This window comes from Lepus europaeus, chromosome 12 (genome assembly GCF_033115175.1).
Source record: "Lepus europaeus isolate LE1 chromosome 12, mLepTim1.pri, whole genome shotgun sequence".
NCBI lineage: Eukaryota > Metazoa > Chordata > Mammalia > Lagomorpha > Leporidae > Lepus > Lepus europaeus.
The window spans coordinates 5983638-6009988 of NC_084838.1; the positions used below are offsets into that span (position 1 = coordinate 5983638).

The 26351-nt window shown below is 49.8% G+C and overlaps 1 protein-coding gene across 1 annotated transcript in view; it reads right to left on the reverse strand.

Moving 5' to 3' along the window:
* Positions 1–26351, reverse strand: part of GLE1 (GLE1 RNA export mediator) — a 52790-nt gene that overhangs the window by 22592 nt on the left and 3847 nt on the right. Inside the window, exons 2-6 of the mRNA XM_062207442.1 lie at positions 13342–13563; positions 7533–7643; positions 1845–1993; positions 1555–1615; positions 1088–1342 (exon numbers count right to left, since the gene is read on the reverse strand). Coding sequence (XP_062063426.1) covers positions 1088–1342; positions 1555–1615; positions 1845–1993; positions 7533–7643; positions 13342–13563 — 798 coding nt within the window. The remainder of the gene's footprint in view (positions 1–1087; positions 1343–1554; positions 1616–1844; positions 1994–7532; positions 7644–13341; positions 13564–26351) is intronic.

Consider the following 26351-nt stretch of genomic DNA (forward strand, 5'->3'; position numbering starts at 1 on the left):
TTAGTGCTTGTTCCTCACTAGTGACCTGGAAAAGGCAGTGGGGGACAGCCCACGTGTCTGGGCCCCAGCATCCCATATGGGAGGCCCAGATGACGCTCCTGGCTTCAGCCTGGGCCAGAACTAGCTGCTGGCCATTGTGGCCATATGGGGAATCTGTCTCTAACTCTGATTTTAAATAAAATAAATAAATCTTAAAAATAAATAAAGTTTGTGACAATGTGCTAGATAAAAGTGATAATGCTTTAATTTGCACTGCATATATTAATGATTGTTTTGAACTTATTTTCTTATTTAATAGGCACTTATATGTATAACTTTGCTTTTCAAAGCTGCATGTCCTGTCCTTTGCTTATTTTCTTTTATTAGCAGGACGGAAACAATAAGTCAATGTGACTTATTTAATATTTTTCCATACATTTTAAGAACTCTGTATCAAGGACATTAACTCATGGTCTACTACCTATGTTACAAATGTTATTTCCCTCCTGGCTCCTGGCTTTGGCCTGGCCCAGGCCCAGCTGTTGCAGGCATTGGGGAATGAACCAGTGGATGGAAGACCTGTCTCTCTCTCTCTCTCTGCCTTTCAAATAAAAGAAAATAAACAAACTTTAAAAAGTATATGGTGGAAATGGTACCAGACACTGATAGTAAATTGTGTGAATTGGTATAACTTTCAGATGTGAACCAAGAACATAAAATTCTTTGATGAAGCAGGGCTGGCATTGTGGCACAGTGAGTAAAGCCGCTGCCTGCAATGCTAGTGTCCCACTTGGGTTCGTGTCCCAGCTGCTCCACTTCTGATCCAGCTCCCTGCTAATGGCCTGGAGAAAGCAGAGGAGACTGCCCAAGTGCTTGGGCCCTTGCACCCATGTGAGACACCTGGAGGAAACTCCTGGCTCCTGACTTCTGCCTGGCCCAGCCCTGGCCATTGCAGCCATCTGGGGAGTGAACCAGCAGATGAAGATCTCTGTTTCTCTTTCTTGCTCTCTAACTCTGCCTTTCAAATAAATAATCTTTAAAAAATAAACTGCTTTTAAGGTTTGGCATTTCAAAGGAAAAACCCAGGAGCATCCTGAGCCTCCCTTACCTCCGAGGAGGCCCGAATGATGCCCGAGACGAGGCTGCACAGCTGGTTGCCTCGGGTCCGGAAGGCGGCCAGGTCGACGTTCGGCAGGTCCCTGTGCTGGTCTGAGGCGTCCAGCTGCTGGCTGAGCTGCAGCACCTCCTCCTGCAGGGCGTAGAGGCTGCGCAGGCGGACCTGGCCCTCCTCCCGCCACAGCCGCTCCTGCTCCACCTGCTTCAGCCGCTGCTGCTCTGCCTCCCGCAGCTTCAGGTTCAGGATCTACAGGCAGGGACACTGGGTCACTCTCTCTGAAGGGCTCCCGGCCTTGTTCTTTCTCCCTCTCTCAACGCCTGTGACGGCGGGCTCAGACAGGACAAGGATTGCCCATGGTCCCTCACACAGGCACGACACGGGCCAGACCCTCCCTGCTGACCACCGGCCAGAGCCCGACCCTTCACCAAGCCACCACGCACACTCTCCCAGGCTCGCACCTTGGCTCTGTGCCGATGCTCAGCTTTTAGTTTCTCCTGGTGCCCCAGGGCTTCTCTGGTGCTGAATGAAAAACAGCAGAGAGGAGTCAGGGACGCTTTTAGGAGCTGCTTTACGTTCCCCGAGGCCTCCCGCCTGTGTGACATCGTCCTCTCTCCAAGTGTGGTCATCTTGGCAGGCTGGAAGCTTCTCCACTTTATTTCGGTATTCAAGGACTCAGAGGGAGAACAGCTCTTTCCCCCTGGGGCTCCTCTTGGAGCAGCTCCAGCTGATCACACTCAGGCAGACTCACCTCTTCTCGATCACTTCCCGTAAGTCCTGGAACTCCTTGTGTTGCTTCAGCTCCTTCCGCTCATCAAAGCGCTTCAGCTGCTCACAGGCCATCTCCGAGAGGGCTCGCACCTTCCTCTCTTGCTCCTCCTGCCACTGTCTCAGGCCCTCCTGGAAGGGAACAGCACCTGTGTTCCAGATTCTGCTGCACCTTCCCCACTCTGCCACGACCGCTGCAGGCTGCGTGTGCCGCAGTGCCGGCATCCCATATGGGCACTGGTTCAAGTCCCAGCTGCTCCTCTTCCCATCCAGCTCTCTGCCATGGCCTGGGAAAGCAGTGGAAGATGGCCCAAGTCCTTGGGCCCCTGCACCCAGGTGGGAAACCAGGAATCCTTAAGGGCACAGAAGCATCCGCTCACTTCCGAGAGCGCCGAGGCAGTCCTCCCTCTTCAGAGCTGCTCTGGAAAGCTCTCCCAATCTGGCCCACACTGTTAATGTCACTCCAGTATGAGCTGGAAGTAGACAGGTATGTGGCAACACAGAAGTCAAACAGCAATACATACACTTTTTTTTTTTTTTTTTTTTAAAGATTTATTTATTAGAGGTCTTCCATCTACTGGTTCATTCCCCAGATGGCTGCAACGGCCAGAGCTGCGCCGATCCGAAGCCAGGAGCCAGAAGCTTCTTCCGGGTCTCCCAGGTGGGTGCAGGGGCCCAAGGACTTGGGCCATCTTCTACTGCTTTCCCAGGCCATAGAACAGAGCTGGATTGGAAGTGGAGCAGCTGGGACTCGAACCAGTGCCCAAATAGGATGCTGGCGCTGCAGGCAGCGGCTTTACCAGCTACGCCACAGCACCAGGCCCCATATATACACTGTTAAGGTTCCATTCTGTGCGCTCTGACAAGGGTTCCACATAATCTACAGATATCCTTATTCTCATGCCACAAACTAGCTATGCAAATTGTTTTACTCCTTTCCTCGCATTATTATCTCCGCCTACACTTTCTCCCACACCTCCACTAAGGAAACCCTTTCCTTACTGCACAAGGAAAAAAATACCTAAGGGAATCAGATATTTCATTGGAGCTCTCTTATGGTTTTTAGGGCAATAAAGCATTTTTAGAAAAGTTTGTTTGGGCCAGCACTGTGGCATAGCCGGTTAAGCCACCGCCTGTGATGCTGGCAATCATATAAGCTGGTTCGGGTCTCAGTTGCTCCACTTCTGATCCAGCTCCCTGCTAATGTACCTGGGAAAGCAGCAGAGGACGGCCCAGTGCTTGGTTGCTGCATCCACGTGTTAGACCTAGACAAAGCTCAGGCTCCTGGCTCTGGTCTGGCCCGGCCATGGCCGCTGCAGCCATCTGGGGAGTGACCCAGCGGATGGAAGACCTCGCTCTCTCTCTGTCACTCTGCCTTTCAGAGAAATAAATAAATCTTAAAAAAATAATAATAATAAACGTATCAGAGAGGGAGACACAGAGAGACAGATCTTCCATCTGCTGGTTCACTCCCCACATGGCTACAACAGACAGGACCGGGCCAATGAAGCCAGGAGACTGGAATTTCATCCAAGTCTCCCGTGTTGGCCGTAGGGGTTCAAATACTTGAGCCATCATGAGCTGCCTTCCCAGGCACATAGGCAGGAAGCTGAACAGGCGGGGGACTAGCAGGGACTCGAACGAGCACTTGGGTATGACACACCTGTCTCACAAGCAGCAGCCACTATGCCACAGTGCCAGCCTCTAATATGACTTTTTTAAAACATTTTGAAATCCATGCATAGTTTTTGTTTTCTTTTTTAAGATTTGGAGTTTTGTTTTGTTTTTTAAAGATTTATGTTATTATTTTGAAACAGTTACAGAGAAAGGTAGAAACAGAGATAGAGAACTCTTCCATCCCCTGGTTCACTCCCCAGATGGCTGCAATGGCCAGAGTAGGGCCAATCTGAAGCCAGGAGCTTCTTTGGGGTCTCCCACGTGGGTGCAGGGGCTCAAGGACTTGGGCCATCCTCTGTTGCTTTCCCAAGAGCATTAGCAGGGACCTGGATCAGAAGTGGAGTAGCCGGGACTCGAACCAGCACCCATATGGGACACTGGTGCTGCAGGCTGGGGCTTTAATATGCTGTGCCACAGCATATTACATGGCACAGTCCAATATGACATTTTACCTACCAAAATTTAAAGTAATACATATCCTTTGACACTAAAGCCATTTTAGGAATTTATCCTGAGCAAATGCAAAGATATGCATACAAAGATGTTCACTGCCTCCCTGCTAATAGTAATAAATTTAGAACAAATTACCTGGGGAATGATAAAATACATTCCAGTACAGTCATGCTGCAGAACACTATGCAGCCCTTAAAGAAGAAGAGACACTCTACTGCTGCACAGAGATACATCAAAAGCATTTTGCTGGGGCTGGGTTGTGGCACCAGAGGTTAAGCTGCCACCTGTGATGCTGGTATCTCTTAAGAGTGCCAGTTCATGTCCAGGCTGCTCCCTATAAACGAGCTTGGGAAAGCAACAGAAGATGGCCCAAGTGTTTGGGCCCCTGCATCCATGTGAGAGACCTGGGGGGAGTTCCAGGCTCCTGGCTTCAGCCTGGCCCAGTCTGGGCTGTTGTGACCATTGGTGGAATAAACCAGTAGATGGGAGATCTCTTGATCTTTCTTCCTCCGACCCTCACTCCCCTAACTCTTTCAAATAAATAAATAAATAATCTTAGGGCCGGCGCTGTGGTGTAGCAGGTAAAGCCACTGCCTTCAGTGCCGGAATCCCATATGGGCGCTGGTTTGAGTCCCGGCTGCTCCTCTTCCCATCCAGCTCTTTGCTATGCCCTGGGAAAGCAGTAGAAGATGGCCCAAGTCCTTGGGCCCCTGCAACCGCCTGGGAGACCAGGAAGAAGCTCCTGGCTCCTGGCTTCGGATCAGTGCCACTCTAGCCATTGCGGTCATCTGGGGAATGAACCAGTAGATGGAAGACCTCTCTCTCTCTCTCTCTCTCTCTCTCTGCCTCTGCACTCTGTAACTCTGCCTTTCAAATAAATAAATATTATCTTTACAAAAATATTTTGTTAACATGTTACGACATTCTAGTTAAACTTACTTTAAGCTTCGAACACAAGAAGGCAAACTGAATACAAGCACAGTCCTCCGAGATGGCTAAAATGAGAATCGGGAAGGAAAGACAACCAGGGAGAGCAGGAGGGAGAGCATCAGCAGGAAAACGTGTCCGCAGACTCTGGAAGATGGAAGCTGGTGCAGGAGCAGTGCGTGATAGAGCAAAGCTGAGCAAAGATGCCCCCCCACACACACACGTGTGTACACACACTAATACACAGAAGCAGACCGTGCCTCAAGGGAGCGGAGCAGCCTGGGAAAGGCCACATCTAACAAAGGCGGGCCCCATGGGGCTGAAAATGGAAGGATAGGCCGGCGCCGTGGCTCAACGGGCTAATCCTCCACCTTGCGGCGCTGGCACACCGGGTTCTAGCCCGGTCGGGGCACCGATCCGTCCCAGTTGCCCCTCTTCCAGGCCAGCTCTCTGCTGTGGCCAGGGAGTGCAGTGGAGGATGGCCCAGGTGCTTGGGCCCTGCACCCCATGGGAGACCAGGAGAAGCACCTGGCTCCTGCCTTCGGAACAGCGCGGTGCGCGTGCGCCGGCCGCAGCATGCCAGCCGTGGCGGCCATTGGAGGGTGAACCAACGGCAAAAGGAAGACCTTTCTCCCTGTCTCTCTCTCACTGTCCACTCTGCCTGTCAAAATAAAAAAAAAAAAAAAAAGAAGAAGAGAAGAAAATGGAAGGATAAGCTGACAACAGTCAACTCTTGTCTACCCACCAGTCTTAGACCAAAACAGCCAGGAGCCAAGCATTTGTGCTGTCATTTGTCACTTGTTTTTTAAGATTTATTATCTTTATTTGAAAGGCAGAGTGACAGAGAAAGAGATGGACAGACAGAGAGGTTTCCCATTCACTGGTTTCACTCCCCAAATGGCAGCAACAGTCGAGACTAGGCCAGGCCAAAGCCGGAGCCAGGAGTTTCTTCCAGGTCTCCCACGTGGGTGCAGGCACTTGGGTCATCCTCTGCTGCTTTCCCAGCTCTATTAGCAAGGAGCTGGATCAGAAGTGGAGCAGATGGAAGTCAAACCAGAGCCCATGTGGGACGCCAGTGTCACAGGCAGCAGCTTCTCCCCTGTGACACAACAGATGGCCCACACCTTGCTTTTTAAAAAAGATTTATTTTATCTGTTGTAGTAACTTCAAAACTAAATCTGCAAATGCTGACGCCTGTTCCATCCCCTCCACTGTTCAACCTGAGCATGCCTTGATGACTATCGTGACGAACAGAAATCGGCAGTTATGCCACCTGACTTCTGAGGCTGGGTGAGAAAAGGCAATCCATGATGTCTGGCACAGTTGTTCACACACTGCTTGTAAGCCCACATCTCATATCAGAGTGCCTGGATTCAAGTTCCAGCTCTACTCCTCATTCCGGCTCCTGCTCTGTGCACGCGGAGAGGCAGCAGGTGATGGCTCAAGTACTTGGATCCCTGCCAACCTGGATTGCGTTCTGGGATCCTGGATTCAGGCTGGTCCAGCCCTGGCTATTGTAGGCATCAGCAGGTACGAGATTTCCTTCTTCCTCCGTCTGCTTTCCAAAGAGGGGGAGCGGAGGAAGGAGGGACACATAGCTCTGCTGGTCTCTTAAATGCTTGCTCCTGGAGCCAACCACCACAGTTTGATGAAGCCCTGCCTACATGGGCACAGGGCAGGTGTTCCAGCCAACAGATAATCTTAGCTACCAGACAAGAGAATGCGGAAAACACTGAGATGAGTCCAGGCTCAGCCACGGAAGCCACAAGAAACCACCACAAAGAAGCTCTTAGCTGGGGCCAGCTTTGTAGTGCAGTGGGTTAAGACACAGCTTATAACACTGGCATCCCCATCAACGGCCAGTTCAGTGCCAGCTGCTACACTTCCAGCCCAGCTTCCTGCTAATGACCTGGGAAGGCTCAAGTACTTGGACTGCTGTTATTCATGTGGGAGACCTGGATGGAGTCCCTGGCTGTGCGGCCATTTGTGGAGTAAACCAGAGGTCAGACAACCTCTGTCTCTCCCTGTCACTCCCGCTGCTTTCCCTGGACATGATCAAGGAGCTGGTTCAGAAGCTGAACAACCGAGACTTGACCAGCACTTCAGAATGGGATGTCAAGTGATGGTGGTGGTACAGTGATGGCTTAACTCGCCATATTACAATGCTGGCCCTAATAAATAAACCCTAAAAAAAAGAAGGGAGCATAACAGAAAAAGTACTTCATAAACTCCTGGTTTCTAAGAAATTTTTACAAAATCATGCATTGTTTTTTAATTTTTAAAAAAGGCAAGTTAATTAAAATAGCACCTTTTCCAAGAGACTGTTAATTTATCATCTTCATGGTATAACCTTAATTGAAAACTCCAAGATTTGAAAATGGTCAATAAAATCCAGGAAAGCTAGTCATTTTTTCCCAAAGCCATGCAAAATGGAAGCACCAGGATTCGAAACCAGATCTGACTTCTGTAGGCTTGCACTTGACCTCTACATTATACAACCCCTGCGTCGGAGTGTGGGACACGAGGATAGGGCACAGTGCCACCCCAAGCCCTGAGGCGCTCAGGGAAATGAGGCTCCCGGGGCCAAGTCTGCCCCACCTCCGGGGTCACTCACCGCTCCCTTCATTCTGTGCACCTGCTCGTACATTCGGATGCATCCTTCGACTTGGATCCCCCGGGAGGACTGAAGCGCTATACATTCTGGACGCTGGGACTCCTGTTTGTCCTGCATAGATGGGAGTGGAAAAGAATTCAGCTTTTTAACATGGTAAGCATGGTGTCATTTCCTCGAGACAAGAATCACATCCCAACTTACTAACCACCACCAATAACAACAACAAAATTACCAGATGATCAGCACGGTGCTTTTCATGACACTGACCTTGTTCTAACCGCTTTACTAAATTGATGTCCACGTCTTTGGGTGGCTTTTGCTTTGCTTTGCTTGCCTGTTTTACTCTACCCAGCACATTTGCTGCCTTTCCTGTAAGCGTCCATTTGTCTTGAGGTGCTCTGGATAGAACATGAGCCCAGGTCTGCAAACATCCCCACTCCTGGCCTCAGACGTTAGCCTGTGGCCAGCCTGGTAAAGTGCTATTCTCCTGCACCCAGCATCTATTTAAAGAGGCACATGAGCCAAGCCAGGCCAGAGACCATCTTTAAGGTTTCTTTCTTTTTTTTTTTTTTTTTTTTTTTGACAGGCAGAGTGGACAGTGAGAGAGAGAGAGAGAGAGAGAGAGAGAGAGAAAGGTCTTCCTTTGCCGTTGGTTCACCCTCCAATGGCTGCTGCGGCCTGCACGCTGCGGCCGGCACACCACGCTGATCCGAAGCCAGGAGCCAGGTGCTTCCTCCTGGTCTCCCATGGGGTGCAGGGCCCAAGCACTTGGGCCATCCTCCACTGCACTCCCTGGCCACAGCAGAGAGCTGGCCTGGAAGAGGGGCAACCGGGACAGAATCCAGCACCCTGACCAGGACTAGAACCCGGTGTGCCGGTGCCGCAAGGCGGAGGATTAGCCTGTTGAGCCACGGCGCTGGCCCATCTTTAAGGTTTCTGACAGAGTCGCCTGGAAGGACTTCCTTCCTCTTCAGGGGATGCTAGTCTAAGGAGATGTGAGTCTGGGGCTCCCAGCAGCCATCGGGCCACATACCTGGAAAACTAAACCAAAAGTCAGGCAGAAATGAGAGCTGCCCAGGCAAAACCCTGTGCCTGGGTCACTGGATCAAGTCATAAAGAATGCCAAGCGTGCATCCTGGGAGGCAGCAGGTGATGGCTCAAGTACTTGGGTCTCTGCCGCCCACATGAGAAACTCATTCTGAGTTCTGAGTTCCTGGCTTCAGCCTGATTCGGCCTCAGCTGCTGCAAGAATTTGGGGAGGGAACCAGTAAATGGAAGGTGTCTCTCTGTCTCTCTGCCTTTTAAACAAATAAAAAATGAATAACTGAGAGAAAAAGAAAAGAAATAAGGCCAAGCAGACAAGCAGAACATAGATCTTCCAGATCTAATTGCAGATGTACTCCCAGACTTCCTGGCAATATTTATTTATTTAGAGAGGGAGAGGGAGAGGGAGCGAGGGGGAGAGAGCGAGAGCGAGAGCGAGAGAGAGGTGAGTCATCTTCCATCTGCTGGTTCACTTCTCAAATGGCTTCCAACACCCAGGTCTGGGCCAGGCCAAACCCAGGAACCAGGAACTCCATTCAGACCCACCACGTGGATGCAAGGGCCCAGTCACGTGGCCCATCTTCTGCTGCCTCCCCATGCACATTAGCAGGGAGCTGGATCGGACACAGAGCAGTCTGGACTGGAACCGCAGCATGGACACGTGAGGCCAGTAGCAAGCAGTGCAATAACCCATTGTGCAATAATTTCTTCCCATCTCTTGTGCTACGCAAAATAGTTTAAACTGGGTCTACATTACTTAAACACAGAAATTCCAAAAGAATAAATGGTGAAAGGAATGTGAAAGTTGTCAGAATAAAATGGAAAACCCAGCATTGTGGTACAACCTGCTAAGCTACTGTCTGCAACATTAGCATCCCATGTCAGAGCACCCGTTCGTTCCAGCACTATCTGCTCTGCTTTTTTTTTTGAAAGGCAAAGTTACAGAGAGAGAGGAAGGGAAGTTTATCCACTGGTTCACTCCCCAAATGGCCTCAACGGCTGGAGTTGGGCAGGTCTAAAGCCAAGAGCCAAGAGCTACTTCAGAGTCTCCTGCATGGGTGGGCCATCTTCCATTGCTTTCCCAGGCACATTAGCAAGGAGCTGGATAGGAAGTGAAGCAGCCAGGACTCAAACCAGCGTCCTTATGGGACACCAGCACTGCAGACAGCAGTTTAACCCCTACACCACAGTGCTGGCCCCTCTCACTGTCCTTTTAGTTTATAATTCCCTTATGGCTAACAATGTCAAATACTTTTCATGAGGCACAGCCCATATTGGAATGCCAGTCTGAATCCTGGTTACCCTGCACCTCCGACAGAGCTTCCTGCTGAAGTGCCAGGGAGATAACAGATGGCTCAAGAACTCAGGTCCCTGCCACTCATGTGGGGGACCCTGACTGAGCTCCTGGCTTGAGCTTCTAGCCCTGGCTGTTGCAGACATTTGGGAAATAGACCAGCAGATGGAAGATATTCTTTGGCTCTCCTTTTCTCCCTCTCCCTCTGTCTCTCTTCCTCCCTCCTCCTCTTTCATCCTACTTTCCAAACAAAAAATAATAAATTTTTTAAAAGGCTTATTATTTTCACAAGAGTTACAGAAAAAAAGGGAGAGACAGAGAGATCTTCCATCCGCTGGTTCACCCCCAGATGGCTGCATCTGCCAGGGCTGGGCCAGGCCAGAGCCAGGGCCTTCTCTCCAGTCTCCCATGTCGGGCAGCAGGGGCCTCTGCTTTCCCAGGCCATTAACAGGGGGCTGGATGGGAAATGGAGCAGCCAGGACTCGAACCAGCAATCCTATGGGATGCCAGAGTCGCAGGTGATAGCTTTACCTGCTACGCTACAACACTGGCCCCAGTAAATAAATCTTTAATGTTTTTTATGATTTATTTATCTATTTAAGAGGCAAAGTTACAGACAGAGGGAGAGACAAAGCGATCTTCCACCCACTGGTTCATTCCCAATCCAAAGCCAGGAGCTTCTTCCGGTTCCCCAATGAGGGTGCAGGGGCCCAAGCACTTGTGCCATCTTCCACTGCATTCCCCAACCATCAGCAAGGAGTTGGACTGCAAGTGGAGCATCCAGGATTCGAACCGGCACCCATATGGGATGTACTACGCCACAGTGCTTGCGCCCCCCAGTCAATCAATCTTTAAAAGCAATACTTCTCATGTGCTTTGTTGCCATCTGCATTCATTAATTTCTTAGGTAAAATGTCTAATCATATATTTTGCCTGCTTTTTTTTTCTTTTAATTTGTATTTATTTGAATGGCAGAGAGAGAGAGAGAGAGAGAGAGAGAGATCTCCCATCCGCTGGTTCACTCCCCAAATGCCATGACAGCTGGGGCTGGGCCAAGCGGAAGCCAGGATCTGGGAGCTCAATCAGGGTCTTTCACACATGAGCGGCAGGGACTCAACTACTTGAGGATCACCTGCTGCCCCGAGTGTGCACCAGCAGGAAACTGGAACCAGGGGAGGAGCCAGGACTTTAAGCACTTGGATATAGGATGCAGGCATTCCACCTGTTGTCCCAACTGCTATCCCACTCCCCCCTAACCATTTCTGTTAAGAGTTCTTTATAAATCCTCCATGAAAAGAACCACGTACTCTTTTATAAAGTGAATAATCATCTCATATTGCCTTTTAAGATTATTTATCACACAGTAAGTTTCTATTTATCAGGAGTAATACTTCTCCATGACGATATACTAATGGCCAATAAGCACATGAAAAGAAGCTCAGCATCACTAATCATTAGGCAAGCGTAAGTCAAAACCATAGTGAAATTGTACATCATATTTACTATGGTGATTTAAAAAAGTAGGGAGGGAACAGCACTGTGGCACAGTGGGTTACGCGTCCCATATGGGCGCCAGTTCAAGTTCCGGCTGCTGTACTTCCGATCCAGCTCCCTGCTAATGCACCTGGGAAAGCAGCAGAGAACAGCCCAAGTGCTTGGGCTCTAGCATCCACATGGGAGACCCGAAAGAAACTTCCGGTTCCTAGCTTCAGACTGGTCCAGCTCCAGCCATTGTGGCCATTTAGGGAGTAAACCAGCAGATGGAAGATCTCTCTCTCTCTCTGTCTCTCTCTGTAATTCTTCCTTTCAAATAAAAAATAAATCTCTAAAAAATAAAGGGGAAGGGTGAGGGGGCTGGCACTGTGGCATACATAGGGAGTTAAGTTTCCTTCTGCAGTGCCAGCATCCCACATGGGCACCGGTTCAAGTTCCAGCTGCTCCACTGATGATCCAGCTCCCTGCTGATATGCCTGGGAGAGCAGCAGAGGCTGGCCCAAGTGCTTGGGTCCCTGTACCTACATTGGAGATCTGAATGAAGTTCCTGGCTCCTGGCTTGGGTCTGACCCAGCCCTGGATATTGTGGCCATTTGGGGAGCAAATCAACGGACAGAGGATCTCTCTCTCTGTAACTCTTTCAACTAAATAATTAAAAAAAAAAAAAAGAACACAAAACAACAAATGTTGCAAGAATATGGAGAGGGGTGGGGGTTTGGTGCAGGGGTGAAGGCAACACCCGGAACTTCCTGAGTCCCACACTGGAGTGCCTGGGTGGGGTGCTGACTCTGCCTCCAGATTCCAGCTTCTTGCTGACCTGCTTCCTGGGAGGTAGCAGGCGATGATTTAAGTATTTGGGTCCATGCCACCCACGTGGAAGATGCCAACTGAGTTCAGGCTGCTGGCCTCCACCTGGCCCAGCCCTAGCTGTTGCAGGTATTTGGAAAGTGAACCAGCAGAAAGGAGACCTTCTGTGTCTTTCAGCCTTTCAAGCAAATTGGGAAAAAAAAAAAAATATATATATATATATATATATGGACAAACTGGAATCTTTGTGCACTGCTGGTGGGAAGGTAAAACAATGCAGCAGCAGCTCCTGTGGAAAACAGTGTGGTGGTAACTTCTCAAGACACTGGGCAGAGGGGCTGGCACTGTAGTGCAGTGGGGTAAGCCAAGGCCTGCAATGTCGGCATCCTATTACGAGCACCGATTCATGTTCCAGTCACTCTACTTCTGATCCAGCTCTTTCTGCTAAGGGTCTGGGAAAAACAGCAGCAGATGGCCCAAGTGTCTGGACCCCTGAACCCATGTGGGAGATCCAGATGAAGCTCCTGGCTCTGCCCTGGCCCATCCCAGGTCACTGTGGCCATCTGGGGAGCAAACCAGAAGATGGAAGATATCTAACTCTTTCAAATAAATAAATCCTTTTTAAAAAAAAGATTTTCAAGACATATTGTTAAAAAATTTAAAGAATAAAGTATCCAACAGTATATTCCACTACCTTCATTAAAAAAAAAAAAGAAGACTATATGCTTTTGTATATTTACAAATACACAAACTACCTCTAGAAATGTACAAAAAAAAGCACCAGAAGTAATAATGTAATTGTTTTTAAGCGAGAGAAACAAAGAAACAAAAGCAGGGACAACAGAGAGGCAGCAATAAAGTGAAAACACAGAACCATGACAAGGTACATCTTAAGAGCAGGTGTCATTTTTATTCTAAGCCTTCCAGGAGCCACCAATAACGTTCATGAGGAAAAAAACCCAACTGCCACAACGTCAATTACTATTCTTGGTGCTAACAATGGAGAGGAGGTTTCACAGGAGCGCCGAGTGTCGGAGTAAAGGAGTAAACACTGTCTCTACAGACAGCTGCAACGAGAAACAACCATCACATCCCCGGGTCGTTCAATACCATCCAACACCTCAACTGTGCAGCCACCACGCCTTGGTCCCAAGTTGATCCGAACCTTACCTGGACTCCATCTGGGGTCGTGGGGGAGGCTGACGAGAAGGCAGAGCTTCTGACAGAAGATCTGGAAACGGACGGGGGTGGGTCTAGGGCTGAGGTGGACCCGGAGGTGGGTGAAGTCTCAGAGGCAGGTGGGTTCTCCTGCGTGTGGGGTAGAACGTGATCGACCACCCATCCGGAGTAAGGAGACAGCTTGGGAAGAGACATACATTCTTCCAAAACATCCTGCAAAGAGGAAGATGGTCAGGCGCAGCTTGCTCGTCAACCGGCCCAGCGTAATCCACTACACGCCCTCCTGACGGCCCAAGGGAGTAACCAGTATTGTCAGTCATGGAAAGAGAGTCCAGTGCGTTCCCAACCCTGTCAAGCCCTGTCCAGGGCATAATGACCCTGTCTGCTATTCTTCTACGGAAAATCAGGCCGGACAACTAACAACAGAAAAGGGAGCTATACGGAGTGTCAACTGGGTGTCAACTTGACTGGATGAACACCTACAGACCTGGAAAGCTTTACTTTGGGTGTATTTCTGAGGGTGTTTCCAAATGACACTAGCTTGTGAGTCCGGGTGAACAAGGTGGGAAGACCAGGCACCGGAGTGGGTAGGTACAGTGTGAGGACCTGGAGACAGTACATCCAGAGGGTGAACTGGTCTCTTGCTCTGAAAATGGGGACTGGCTTAACTCCCGCCTCGCGCATCAGAACTCCAGTCTTGTGGCCTTGGGACTTCGAGCCGTCACAGCAGTGGCCCCCTCGCTGGTACCTGGGCTTTCAGCCTTGAGCTCAGAGTTATCTCCTTGGCTTTCTGAAGCAGGACTGAACCTCGCTACCGGCAACCCAGGGTCTCCAGGCTGCAAGCATGTCACCTGACTTCTCAGCTGCCATAAATGTGTGAGCCAATTCCCCTAAGAAGTCCCTGTTTTGTATAGCTATAGCCACATACAGACACACAGGACTTACTGACAGAACATTCACTAACATGAACAACACACACAGACTGTCATGAAAGCAAATTTGAAAGCAATCTAAAACACTGGGGCAGATTAGAACACAGGAGAAATCTGAAGTAAACTACAGAATACACAATCAATGGCATACCAGTCATTTAACAACACTGATAACGGGGTGGGGAACTGCTGGGCAGGATGCCTGCATCTCGTATCTCACAGTGGAGTATCTGGGTTTGGTTCCTGGCTCTGGCTCCTGACACCAGCTTCTTGCCAATGTACAGACCCTGGGAGTGGTCAGCAGTGGTGGCTCACGTAATTGGATTCCTGCCACCCAAGTGGGAGACATGGATTAAATTCCCAGCTCCTAGGCTTCAGCCTCAGCCCAGCCATCATAGGCATTTGGGGAGTAAGCCAGTGAATGGACAATTTCTGTCTCTCACGTTTAAAAAAGCTTTAATTAAAAAGATTGAATCCTATTTAATAATATACTAGAGATTTTATTTTTAAAAAGCTTTATTTTTAAGCTTTTTAAAAAGATTTATTTATTTGAAAGAGTTACAAAGAGAGAGGGAGAAGGAGGAGAAGAGAAAAGAGATCTTCCATCCTTTAGTTCACTCCCCAGATGACTAAAATGGCCTGATATGCGCCAGGCCAAAGCCAGGAGCCTCTTCCGGGTCTCCCACAGAGGTGTCAGGGGTCCAAGCACTTGGGCTATATTCTGCTGGTTATCCCAGCCCATGGGCAGGGTCCCAGATTAGAAGTGGAGCAGCTGGGTCACACTGTGGTGTAGTGGGTAAAGCTGCCACCTGCAGTGCCAGTATCCCACATGGGCGCCAGTTTGAGTCCCAGCTGCTCCACTTCCGATCCAGCGCTCTGCCATGGCCTAGAAAAGCAGAAGATGACCCAAGTCCTTGGGCCCCTGCACCTGTGTGGCAAGACCCGAAGGAAGCTCCTGGCTCCTGGCTTCAGATCAGCACAGCTTTGGCCGTTGCAGCCAACTGAGGAGTGAACCAACAGATGAAAGACCTCTCTTTCTGTTTCTCCTTCTCTGTGTAATTCTTGACTTTCAAATAAATAAATAAATCTTAAAAGAAGAAAAGAAGTGGAGCAGCCCAGACTTGAACTGGTGCACACATGGGATGCCAGTGTCAGAGGTAGTGGTCTTACCCACTACACCACAATGCTGGACCCCCAAAATAGTTTAAATCCAATGATTACAACTATGCAAAATAAAAACAAATGCCTCAGGGCTGGGGCTGTGGTATAGAAGGCTAAGCCTCCACCTGCAGTGCTGGCATCCTTTTATATAGGCACCAGTTCGAGTCCTGGCTGCTCCACTTCGAATCCAGCTCCCTGCTAATGAGCCTGGGAAAGTAGCAGAGGATGGCCCAAGTAATTGGGCCCCTGCACTCATGTGGAAGACCTGGAAGAAGCTCCTGGCTTCAGCCTGGCCCAGCCCCAGCTGTTGTGGCCATTTGGGGAGTAACCAGAGCTGGGACAACCCAAAGCCAGGAGCCAGGATTTTCTTCTGGGTCTTCCACGTAGGTGGCAGGGACCCAAACCCCTGGGTCATCTTTTGCTGCTTTCCCAGGTGCATAAGCAGGGAGCTGGATCAGAAGTGGAGCAGCTGGGCAGATATGTGCGTATATGTACACACACACACACACACATACACACATTTATACATCTCTTTTTTTAAGATTTATTTATTTATTTGAAAGGCAGAGTTACAGACAGCAGAGAGACAGACAGACAGACAGGGCGGGGGGAGGGAGAGGTCTTCCACCCTCTGGTTCACTTCCCAGATGGCCTCAATGGCTGGAGATGTGCCAACCTGAAGCCAGGAGTCCGAAGTCTCTTCTAGGCCTCCCACGCAGGTGCAGGGGCCCAAGGTTTTGGGTCATCTTCCACTGCCCTTCCAGGCCACAGAAGAGAGCTAAACTAGAAGTGGAGCAGCCAGGACTTGAACCAGCGCCCACATGAGATGCCTGCACTGCAGGTGGCAGCTTTACCTGCTACACCACAGCACCAGCCCCAATATATATATATATATATTTTTTTTTTTCAAAAAGATTTATTTATTTATTTGAAAGGCAGAGTTACAGAGAGGAAGAGGCAGAGAGAGAGAAGTCCTCCATCCGCTGGTTCACTCCCCAAATGGCAGCAACAGCTGGAGCTATGCTGATCCAAAGCCAGGAGCCAGGAGTTTCTTCCAGGTCTCCCATGCAGGTGCAGGGGCCTAAGCACTTGGGCCATCTTTTTTTTTTTTTTTTTTAAAGATTTATTTATGTATTTGCAAGTCAGAGTTAAACAGAGAGGAGAGGCAGAGAGAGACAGAGAGAGAGAGAGGTCTTCCATCCGATGGTTCACTCCCTTATTGGCCGAAACGCCGCCAATCCGAAGCCAGGAGCCAGGAGCTTCTTTCCGGGTCTCCCACATGCTTGCAGGGGCCCAAGGCCTTAGGCCATCTTCTACTGCTTTTCCAGGCCAACGACATAGATAAAGTGGGATTTATAACAGGGACTATAACACAAGGCCCAGAGACTCTCCAATATGAGTGTCGACAACTTGATCAGCTATACCAGTTAGCTCTTTTTTTTTTAACAGGCAGAGTGGACAGTGAGAGACAGAGACAGAGAGAAAGGTCTTCCTTTGCCGTTGGTTCACCCTCCAATGGCCGCCGTGGCTGGCACGCTGCGGCCGGCGCACTACGCTGATCTGAAGGCAGGAGCCAGGTGCTTCTCCTGGTCTCCCATGCAGGTGCAGGGCCCAAGCACTTGGGCCATCCTCCACTGCCCTCCCGGGCCATAGCAGAGAGCTGGCCTGGAAGAGGGGCAACTGGGACAGAATCCGGCGCCCCGACTGGGACTGGAACCTGGTGTGCTGGCGCCGCTAGGCGGAGGATTAGCCTGTTGAGCCACGGCGCCGGCTCCAGTTAACTCTTGTCTCTCCAGTACGAGTGTTGATAACTTGATCAGCTATACCAGTTAACTCGTGTCTCCGTAGGTTTGGTGTGCACTGCTTCACACCAATCCTTACACCATTCAACGGTGGTTAAAGTACACAGCAAATTCTGGCTGGGGATTTTATTCAGGTCAGGAAACCTGCACTAATAGGAAACGTGGATAAACAGGCTGACAGTGATCAGGAGCACTGAGTTTGGAACCACTCCTCCTCAGTTTCAATCTCCTCTGTATGCCACCAACCTGTGTACCCACAGGTGAGTTCACTCTCTCTGGCCTTGGCTTCCTCACTTCTAAGGCGAGATAATCAAGGCTTTACCTCAAAAGGTTCTGGGAGGGTAAGTACCACACTTGAAGAACTTAGAACCACAACTGGCACACAGTAGGTACGCAGCAACCACAAACCTTCGTTTCTCTAGATCAGGACTTCTCAGGCAGGGCCAAGCTTACTCCCCATGGACATCTGGCAGGAACTGGAGAGGCTTCAATGGCTACAACCTGATGGGTGCTACCAGTACTAGTGGGAGCAGGCCAGATGCTGCTAAACATCCTACAATGCACACATCAGCAGCCTCCCCTCCCAACCCCAACAAAGAATTATCTAGACCAGCCCAAAATGTTAACAGTTAAGATACCAGCCAGATGCTCACTTCCCACATCAGAAGACCTGGATTTAAGCCCTGGCTCCAGGGACTGGTGCTGTGGTGCAGTGGGTTAAGCCAATGTCTGCAGTGCTGGCATCCCTATGGGCGCCAGTTCAAGTCCCAGCTGTTTCACTACCAATCCAGCACCCTGCTAATGTGCCTAGGAAAGCAGCAGAGGATGGCCCAGGGACTTGGAACCCTGCACCCAAATGGGAGACCCTGAAGAAGCTCCTGGCTCCTGGCTTTATCCTGGCCCAGCCCCGGCTGTTAAGACCATCTGGGGAGTGAATCAGTAGATGGAAGACCTCTTTGTCTCTCCTCTCTAACTCTGCCTTTCAAATAAATAACTAAATCTTGGGGGGGGGGGGTAAGAAAGAAAGGCCTGGCTCCACTACCAATCCCAGCTTTCTACTAAGGTGCATCCTGGGAGACATAAGTGATCCTCCCCCACCACATGGGAGACCCTGATTGAGTTCCCAGCTCCTGGCTTTATTGTATTCTAAAAAAGATTTATTTGACAGGCAGTAACAGAGACAAAAACACAGACAGAAACAGCTCTTCCATCTGCTGGTTCACTCCCCAAATAGCCACAACAGCTGGGGCTGGGCCAGGCCAAAGCCAGGAGCCAGGATTTCCATCTAGGTCTCCCATGTGGGTTGCAGGGACCCAAAAATTTGGGCCACCTTCCAGTTTCTTCCCCAGGTGCATTAGCAGAGAACTCCAGAACTGGAACTAGCACTCCCATATGGGATGACGGCATTGCACGCAAGCATGGCTTGTGCATGGCATGTGCCACAACGCTGGCCCCAATCTTGTAAATAAAGATTTATTTATATATTTGAAAGTCAGAGTGATATACAGAAAGGGATAAACATGCAGAGAGAGGGAGACCTTCCATCTGCGGATTCACTCTCCAGATGGCTGCAATGATCAGTTCTGAGCCAATCTAACGCCAGAGCCTGCGCCGTGGCTCAATAGGCTAATCCTCCGCCTTGAGGCGCCGGCACACCCGGTTCTAGTCCCGGTCGGGGCACCGGATTCTATCCCGGTTGCCCCTCTTCCAGGCCAGCTCTCTGCTGTGGCCCAGGAGTGCAGTGGATGATGGCCCAAGTTCTTGGGCCCTGCACCCCATGGGAGACCGGGAGAAGCACCTGGCTCCTGCCTTCGGATCAGCGCAATGAGCCGACCGCAGCGGCCATTGGAGGGTGAACCAACGGCAAAAAGGAAGACCTTTGTCTCTCTCTCACTGTCCACTCTGCCTGTCAAAAAAAAAAAAATCATATTAATGCTTCACATATTCAAAATAAAATAACCAAAATCAACAAAGGTGGGAGAATAAAACCGTAAGTGAAGTACAAAATCAAAAACAAGTGAGGGTGCCGGCGCCGTGACTTAACAGGCTAATCCTCCGCCTTGCGGCCGGCACACCGGTGTGGGGAAATTAGTTACATGATGGAGCCCCAGGGGAAGTAAGGTGGGCAGAATCCAAAGTTGTTTACCACTAAAACTGATTGGCTGCGCAACATCAGGGGAGGTAACAAAACTAGTAACAAGTGTATAGACATATGGCTAGTCCTATAGAAAGCCCCCCGTAAGGTGAATTTTTAAGTGATTGGCTGGTCCTTAGCCCTGCCCCAATGACTCTGCAGTTTTGTACTATAAAAGGTTCTGTTTCTCAGGAAGTAAATGAGTCCTTGCTAGACTTGGCTCCCCGTTGTGTCTGATTGTCTCCGGGATCGGGAGGCTGGGGAACGGGCGAGCGGCACACTCACCTTTCCTCGGACCCAGTCCATCCTGTACGGGTGGACTAAGACCCAGCATCTGGCGCCCAACGTGGGGCTCGAACAGTTACTTTTCGGCCGAGGCTAAGCGGTCTCTCAGGGTGAGTGAAACCTTTATTATGGGTAATTCTATTTTTAAGGCAGTCTGGGATATAGAAGAGACAGAGGATGATATCGACAGTAGGAAAGATGAGGAGACACAGACAGTGGAGGTTAGGACAAAAGTAAAATTTCCTCCCCCCGCCTACATTTCGGAGGAGTCCAGGCCCCCACCATACGCGCCTGGGAGCGAAGAGGGAGCGTCGTTCTATGTGGCCCCACAGAGGGACCTGTGTGACCTAAATCCCAATGACCAGCCCTCCACTGAAAGACAGGGGCTTGGGGAGGTAACCTATGCGAAAGCTTGTCCGGTGGACATAAAGCAGTGTAAGGAATTGAACTCTGGGCCTGGGAACTCGCCGCCTCAGGCCTACCCTGTTAATTTAGCTCCGGGGGCTAATAGGCCCTTGGAATGGTACCCGTGGGAGGCCAAGGACCTCAAAGAACTCCGCAAGGCAGTAGCAGAGGATGGCCCAAACTCCCCCTGGGCCCAAACATTGCTACAAGATATAGCCTATCATCCATGCGTCCCCAAGGACTGGTTGGACGTGGCCAAAGCAGTCCTCACGAGTTCACAGTTCATAAAGTGGTGCGCCTTCTTTAAGGAGGAGTGCCGGGTGAGAGCCGAAGCTAACCGAGCAGCCCAGCCAGCTATCCCTATTACATACACTATGCTGGCTGGGACGGGGGAACTATTCTCTACGGGGATCCAGCAAGCTGTGCTACCTGCTCCGTACCGTGAACAAGTGAGGCAGGCAGGACTTAATGCCTGGTACAAGCTGGATGAGGGGCCCACAGAATCTCCCATCGCAGGGGTGCGACAAAAGCTGGGAAAGTCATTGCCAGATTTTGTAGCTAGGGTCGAACACAGTCTCCGTCGTAAGTTGCCAGCTGGGGACCTTCGGGATCAGTTTGTTACGGCCATGACCCAGGCCCTCTCAGCCCAGACATCGGCAATGACAGAGGCTATTACTCAGGCTCTGGCCACCCAAAGTTCCAAGTCACTCGGGCAGGCCACTCAGGGAGCCTGCTTCAAGTGTGGGCAAGAGGGGCATTTTAAACGGGAGTGCCCTCAAGCCTCCTTGACTAATAGACTGGGAGGGTCAAAGCTGCCCCGTACCCCCTGCCCTAGGTGCAGGAAGGGATATCATTGGAAAAAGGATTGCAGGTCCAAATTTGATATAGAAGGGAAGCCTTTAAACTAGAGGGGGGGCATCCTCCAGCCCCGTTAACTCAAGGAGGAACCCCATCCAAGGGGAAACCTGGGGTAACCCGTACTAGAACAATCCAAGCCCACTGGACTGCCCCCGTTATGGAGGGGCTCCGTCCCAAAATGAGTGTTGTCATAGGCGGAAAAAGGTTTCACTGCCTAATTGACACCGGGGCGGATAGGACGGTACTCCGGGAAGAGGAGGTGCCACCCACCTGGGAGCTGGCGGATGGGCCATCAATATTAGGAGTGGGGGGCAATTCTCGATCTAAGGAAACAGTTGCCCTCATGAAATGGGTCAGTCCTGATGGAGAACAGGGAAAAATACGGCCCCTGGTAGCGAAAAACCTCACAGTTAATTTATTAGGACAGGATATGCTAGGGCAAATGGATGCTGTGGCTACCACTGGCCTTACCTAAAGGAACAAAAACCTTCATCCATTAACCCTTTCCAACCTAATGAGTCTTTATTTGCAGTTAATAAGACTTTTTCTCCAGCACTACGGAAGTCTCTCATTCCCTGCCGCTTTGTTTCAGATGTGTTTCCCTGTCCTAAGCAATGGGCTCCTATGCTGATGACCAGCTCTTTTCTGTGCAGCTGTAGTTAACTTATCTAAGAGTTTGCACGTGTCTTGAAGGTTTCGTGTTTTATTGGATTTGTCTGTCTTTAATGTTTAAGTGATTACCTAACTCTGATCAGATCTACCCCACAGCTTTGATTAAAATACTCAGGTTATACGTGCTAGTTTTTGGCTGAGTGGTTTGACTCTCTAACAGTTTAAATTCTCAAATGGAGTCTAACAACTTTGGGACTTCCAGTAGGATCCCTGGAACTCTCAAAGGATGGGACTCTAAATTTGTTAAAGTAACAACTGTTTGAGTCTATTCAAATTATGCAGTGTATTAAAATATTGTAAATGATGTCGGACCTATGTTGTATTCATGTTTTTGCTTTCCAGCTAAGGTGGTCTTATAAGTTTTTACATGTCCTTAATATGCTTTCTCTTTTTAACAGTGTCTGCTTAATGGGTTACTCTGCCATTTCTATTCAATAACAAAAAACATAAAATTCATGTTCTGTCAAGGTAATCTATTGTGTACTCTACTGTCTCTGTTAAGTTCAAATTGATGAAAAGCATTGCTAAATACCTTTATGATTAGATCTGGTCTAAAAGTGTTAAGATCATCCTAATAAAGGGCTATCATTTCAGGAATTCTATTCTAACCAGATACTCTAAGTTCTCTTGGCACCTTTAACAAACTTTCTAAAAATCAAAGTTCTAAATTCTCTAAACTTTTGGTATCTTCAAAAGGGCCCCTGGAGATATCAAAAGATATACAGAGATAATAACCAATTGGGATGTTTAAAAGTGCTGCCAAGATGTAAAACGATTCAGCGCTCTACTAAAATTCCTCACAACCCACAGGAACAGGCTATGGTAAAAAAAAAAAAAAAAAAAAATCAATGCCTCAAAAAGTTATTAAAACAAAAAGGGGGAGTGGCTACCCCCCATCAACAGTTACATAAGGCCTTGTTTACTATCAATATTTAGATTTTTCGAAAGGGTCAAGGGAGTCAAGGTTCCAAAAACATTGGGGACATTTAACCACTAAACCTCAGATGCTCATTAGATTCAGTTGGGAAGAGGATTTGGCTGTGTGTTCCCCATAGGGGAGTTGACTCCAATTTGAATACCGGCCAGAAATATCAGGCCTATGCCCGATGCAAGTAACAACCCACCCAGGGAGCAGTTTGCCCCTGAGGGAGATCCCCTTGTCTTTCCTCTTCCAGAAACGGACAGAGATCCAGAGGCAGGTGATGATGTGGACGCTACTCTTCACTGTGATCCTGAAGTGCCTGGCCCAGTGACAGGGGATTTGATGACCCAAACGGGATCATCAAAACACTTCAGGAGGACCTGAAAAAGATGAAGAGAACTCCAAGAAAGCCCCTTTTGGACGAGCCTTAATGGACTCTTGCCCTACCTCTTCTCTCTTCTTGGACTGCTTCTTGCCCTGCTTTTAATCCTTGCTATTGGCCCATGCATAACAGTGCATAGAGGCAACAAGGGTAAGACAGGTTGAGGTTCATTACTAGAGGTTGCCAGCCACAAAGGGCTATGATCCCCTGAACTGGAGAAGTGTCCCCGGTGCTCTCCACATTGCCAATGACGGGTAAGATTCCGGATGGACCGGAACAACCTAAGACAGGCGGTGGAGAAAGCTCACCACGCTCCCATAATAACAAGTCACGCGACACCCCAAGACAGGTAAAGCACCCAGCGTCCTGCACCAACCTAAGACAGGGCTCATGGCCAAGCTGCCTGGGTTACCAATGACGGGTAAGGGCAAGGACGGCCAGGGGCAACCTAAGACAGGGACCGCGTGCTACGCGTGCTAAAACAAAAAAGGGGGAATATGTGGGGAAATTAGTTACATGATGGAGCCCAGGGGAAGTAAGGTGGGCGGAATCCAAAGTTGTTTACCACTAAAACTGATTGGCTGCGCAACATCAGGGGAGGTAACAAAACTAGTAACAAGTGTATAGACATATGGCTAGTCCTATAGAAAGCCCCCCGTAAGGTGAATTTTTAAGTGATTGGCTGGTCCTTAGCCCTGCCCCAATGACTCTGCAGTTTTGTACTATAAAAGGTTCTGTTTCTCAGGAAGTAAATGAGTCCTTGCTAGACTTGGCTCCCCGCTGTGTCTGATTGTCTCCGGGATCGGGAGGCTGGGGAACGGGCGAGCGGCACACTCACCTTTCCTCGGACCCAGTCCATCCTGTACAGGTGGACTAAGACCCAGCACACCGGGTTCTAGTCCCGGTCGGGGCGCCGGATTCTGTCCTGGTTGCCCCTCTTCCAGGCCAGCTCTCTGCTATGGCCCGGGAAGGCAGTGGAGGATGGCCCAAGTGCTTGGGCCCTGCACCTGCATGGGAGACCAGGAGAAGCACCTGGCTCCTGGCTTCCGATCAGCATGATGCGCCAGCCGCAGCGGCCATTGGAGGGTGAACCAATGGCAAAAAGGACAACCTTTCTCTGTCTCTCTCTCTCTCACTATCCACTCTGCCTGTCAAAAAAAAAAAAAAAAAAAAGTGAGGGGCTGGCACTGTGGCATAATGGGTAAAGGTATCCCATATATGCGCCAATTCAAATCTCAGCTGCTCCACTTCCAATCCAGCTCCCTGCTAATGCACCTGGGAAAGCAGTGGAAGATGGCCCAAGTGGGAGCCACGGATGAAGCTCCTGGTTTCACTCTGGCCTCAGCCTCCACTGTTGTGGCCATTTAGAGAGTGAACCAGCGAGAGAAGCGCTCTCTCGCGCGCGCGCGCTCTCTCTCTCTCTCTCTCTCTCTCTCTCTCTCCCCTCTCTGTTTCTCTGCCTTTCAAATAAATAAATCAATCTTTAAAAAAAAACGATTCATTTATTTGATAGGCAGAGTTGCAGAGCAGCAGAGGGGGAGACACACAGAGAGAACCAGATCGATCTTCCATCATTTGGTTCACTTCCCAAATGGCTAAAACAGCCAGGTCTGGGCCAGGCCAAAGCCAGGAGCAGGGAACTCCATCCAGGTCTCCCATGTGGGTCAACACCTGCTGCCTTCCCAGATGCATTAGCAAGGACCTGGACTGCAAGTGGAGCAGCCGGGACTCGAACTGGATGTGGGTGACCGGCTTAATCGGCTGTGCTGCAACTCTGGGGCCCCCTCAATATCTTTTAAATGCAGGGTTCTGTCTGTAAACTTTGAGATTGAAGACAAAAAAAAAAAAAGTTAACAAATACTGAATCCTAGGGAGATTTGTTTTTCACAGAGGCATTCTACATTCCAAAAGGCAAAAATCATATTCTGTGATCTCTAGGGTTGCAAAATACATCCCCTGTGGATACAGGAGCCAGAATTCTCCCCATGAGAGGAATGGGAAAGAGCAGAACAAACCGGATAGTTCTAGATAGAGCAGATACCACGAGGAACTCCCGGGTTTGACTGCCTATAGAAACAGACGCAGTGTCCGAGTGTGACACCCAGGCAGTAGCTCCAGAGCTCGGTTTTACCCTAAAGGAAACCAGGAATCCTTGCAGATGTGGGTTCCCGAGCTGGGGCTGGAAAAATACATCTTTTGTTATACGAGGAAATAAGAAGTGCTTACAAGGAGCTGGCAAAGGAGTGTTGGATTTGAGAAGGCTGGGGGAAGGGATATGGAGATGCAGAGAACGTTGTGGGGGAAACCACCAGATTAGGAGCTAAATAAGCAAAATGTTGACATTCTGCTCTACAGTATAAACACTGCTAATGGCTGCTCAGTACTGTAAATACTGAGAATACCAGAAGCCGAATTGCTCACAGTCGGAGAACACGTTCACAAACACGGATGGGGACACCCAGAAAGAACCTGAGTGCTGGATTGTGAGGTCATGGGCATGAACTCGTGATCTTAGGATACATATGCACACACACACAGAGAAGTGGTTACAGGAACAAACATCCCAGATCCGACTGCCAGTTCCAGTCCCGGCTGCTCTGCTTCCAATCTCACTTCCTCCCACACCGGCGAGCGGCCCTACGCCTGCGCCCAGAGCAGCAAGCTCACCGGCACCACCACATGCATGGGCTGGGGCCTGGCAGCACCCGCTTCGCGTGCCCCTACTGCTGCGTGCCCTTCGGCCTGCACCCCGTGCTGCACAAACACCTGCGGCAGAAGCAGCCCAAGGCGGGCAGGAAGGCCTGGCGCAGTGTCCTTGCTGTGCCGTCCAGTCCCATCTCCGTCCCCGCTGCCCACACCATGTTGGCCTTGTTCTTCCCCTCCTGTGAGTAAATCATCCTCCTGTCCACCCTCAAACAAACAAAAAAACCTGCTAACACGCACAGGAAGGCAGCAGAATATGGTTCAAGTCCTTGGGCCCCTGTCACCCACGTGGGAGACCCGGATGGAGTGCCTGGCTCCTGGCTTCCGCGTGACTGAGCAGCCATTTGGGGAGTGAATCAGCAGATGGAAGATCCAATTGGGCAGTGCTGTAGCACAGCAGGTAAAGCTGCTGCCTGCAACAACAGCATCCCATATTGGCACTGGTTCGAGTCCCGGCTGCTCCACTTCCGATCCAGCTCCCTGCTAATGCGCCTGAGAAAGCAGCGGAGGATGGCCCAGGGACTTGGGTCCCCGTACGCACATGGGAGACCAGGAAGAAGCTCCTGGCTCCTGGCCTTGGCCTGGCCGGCCCCAGCCATTGAGGCCATTTAGAAAGTGAACCAGCGGATGGCAGATACCTGTCTCTGTCTCTCTCTCTAATTCTTTCAAATAAATGAAAAAAAATAATTTGTAAAGAAGATCCCTCTCTGCCTGCTTTTCAAATAAAATAAATATTTTTCTAAAA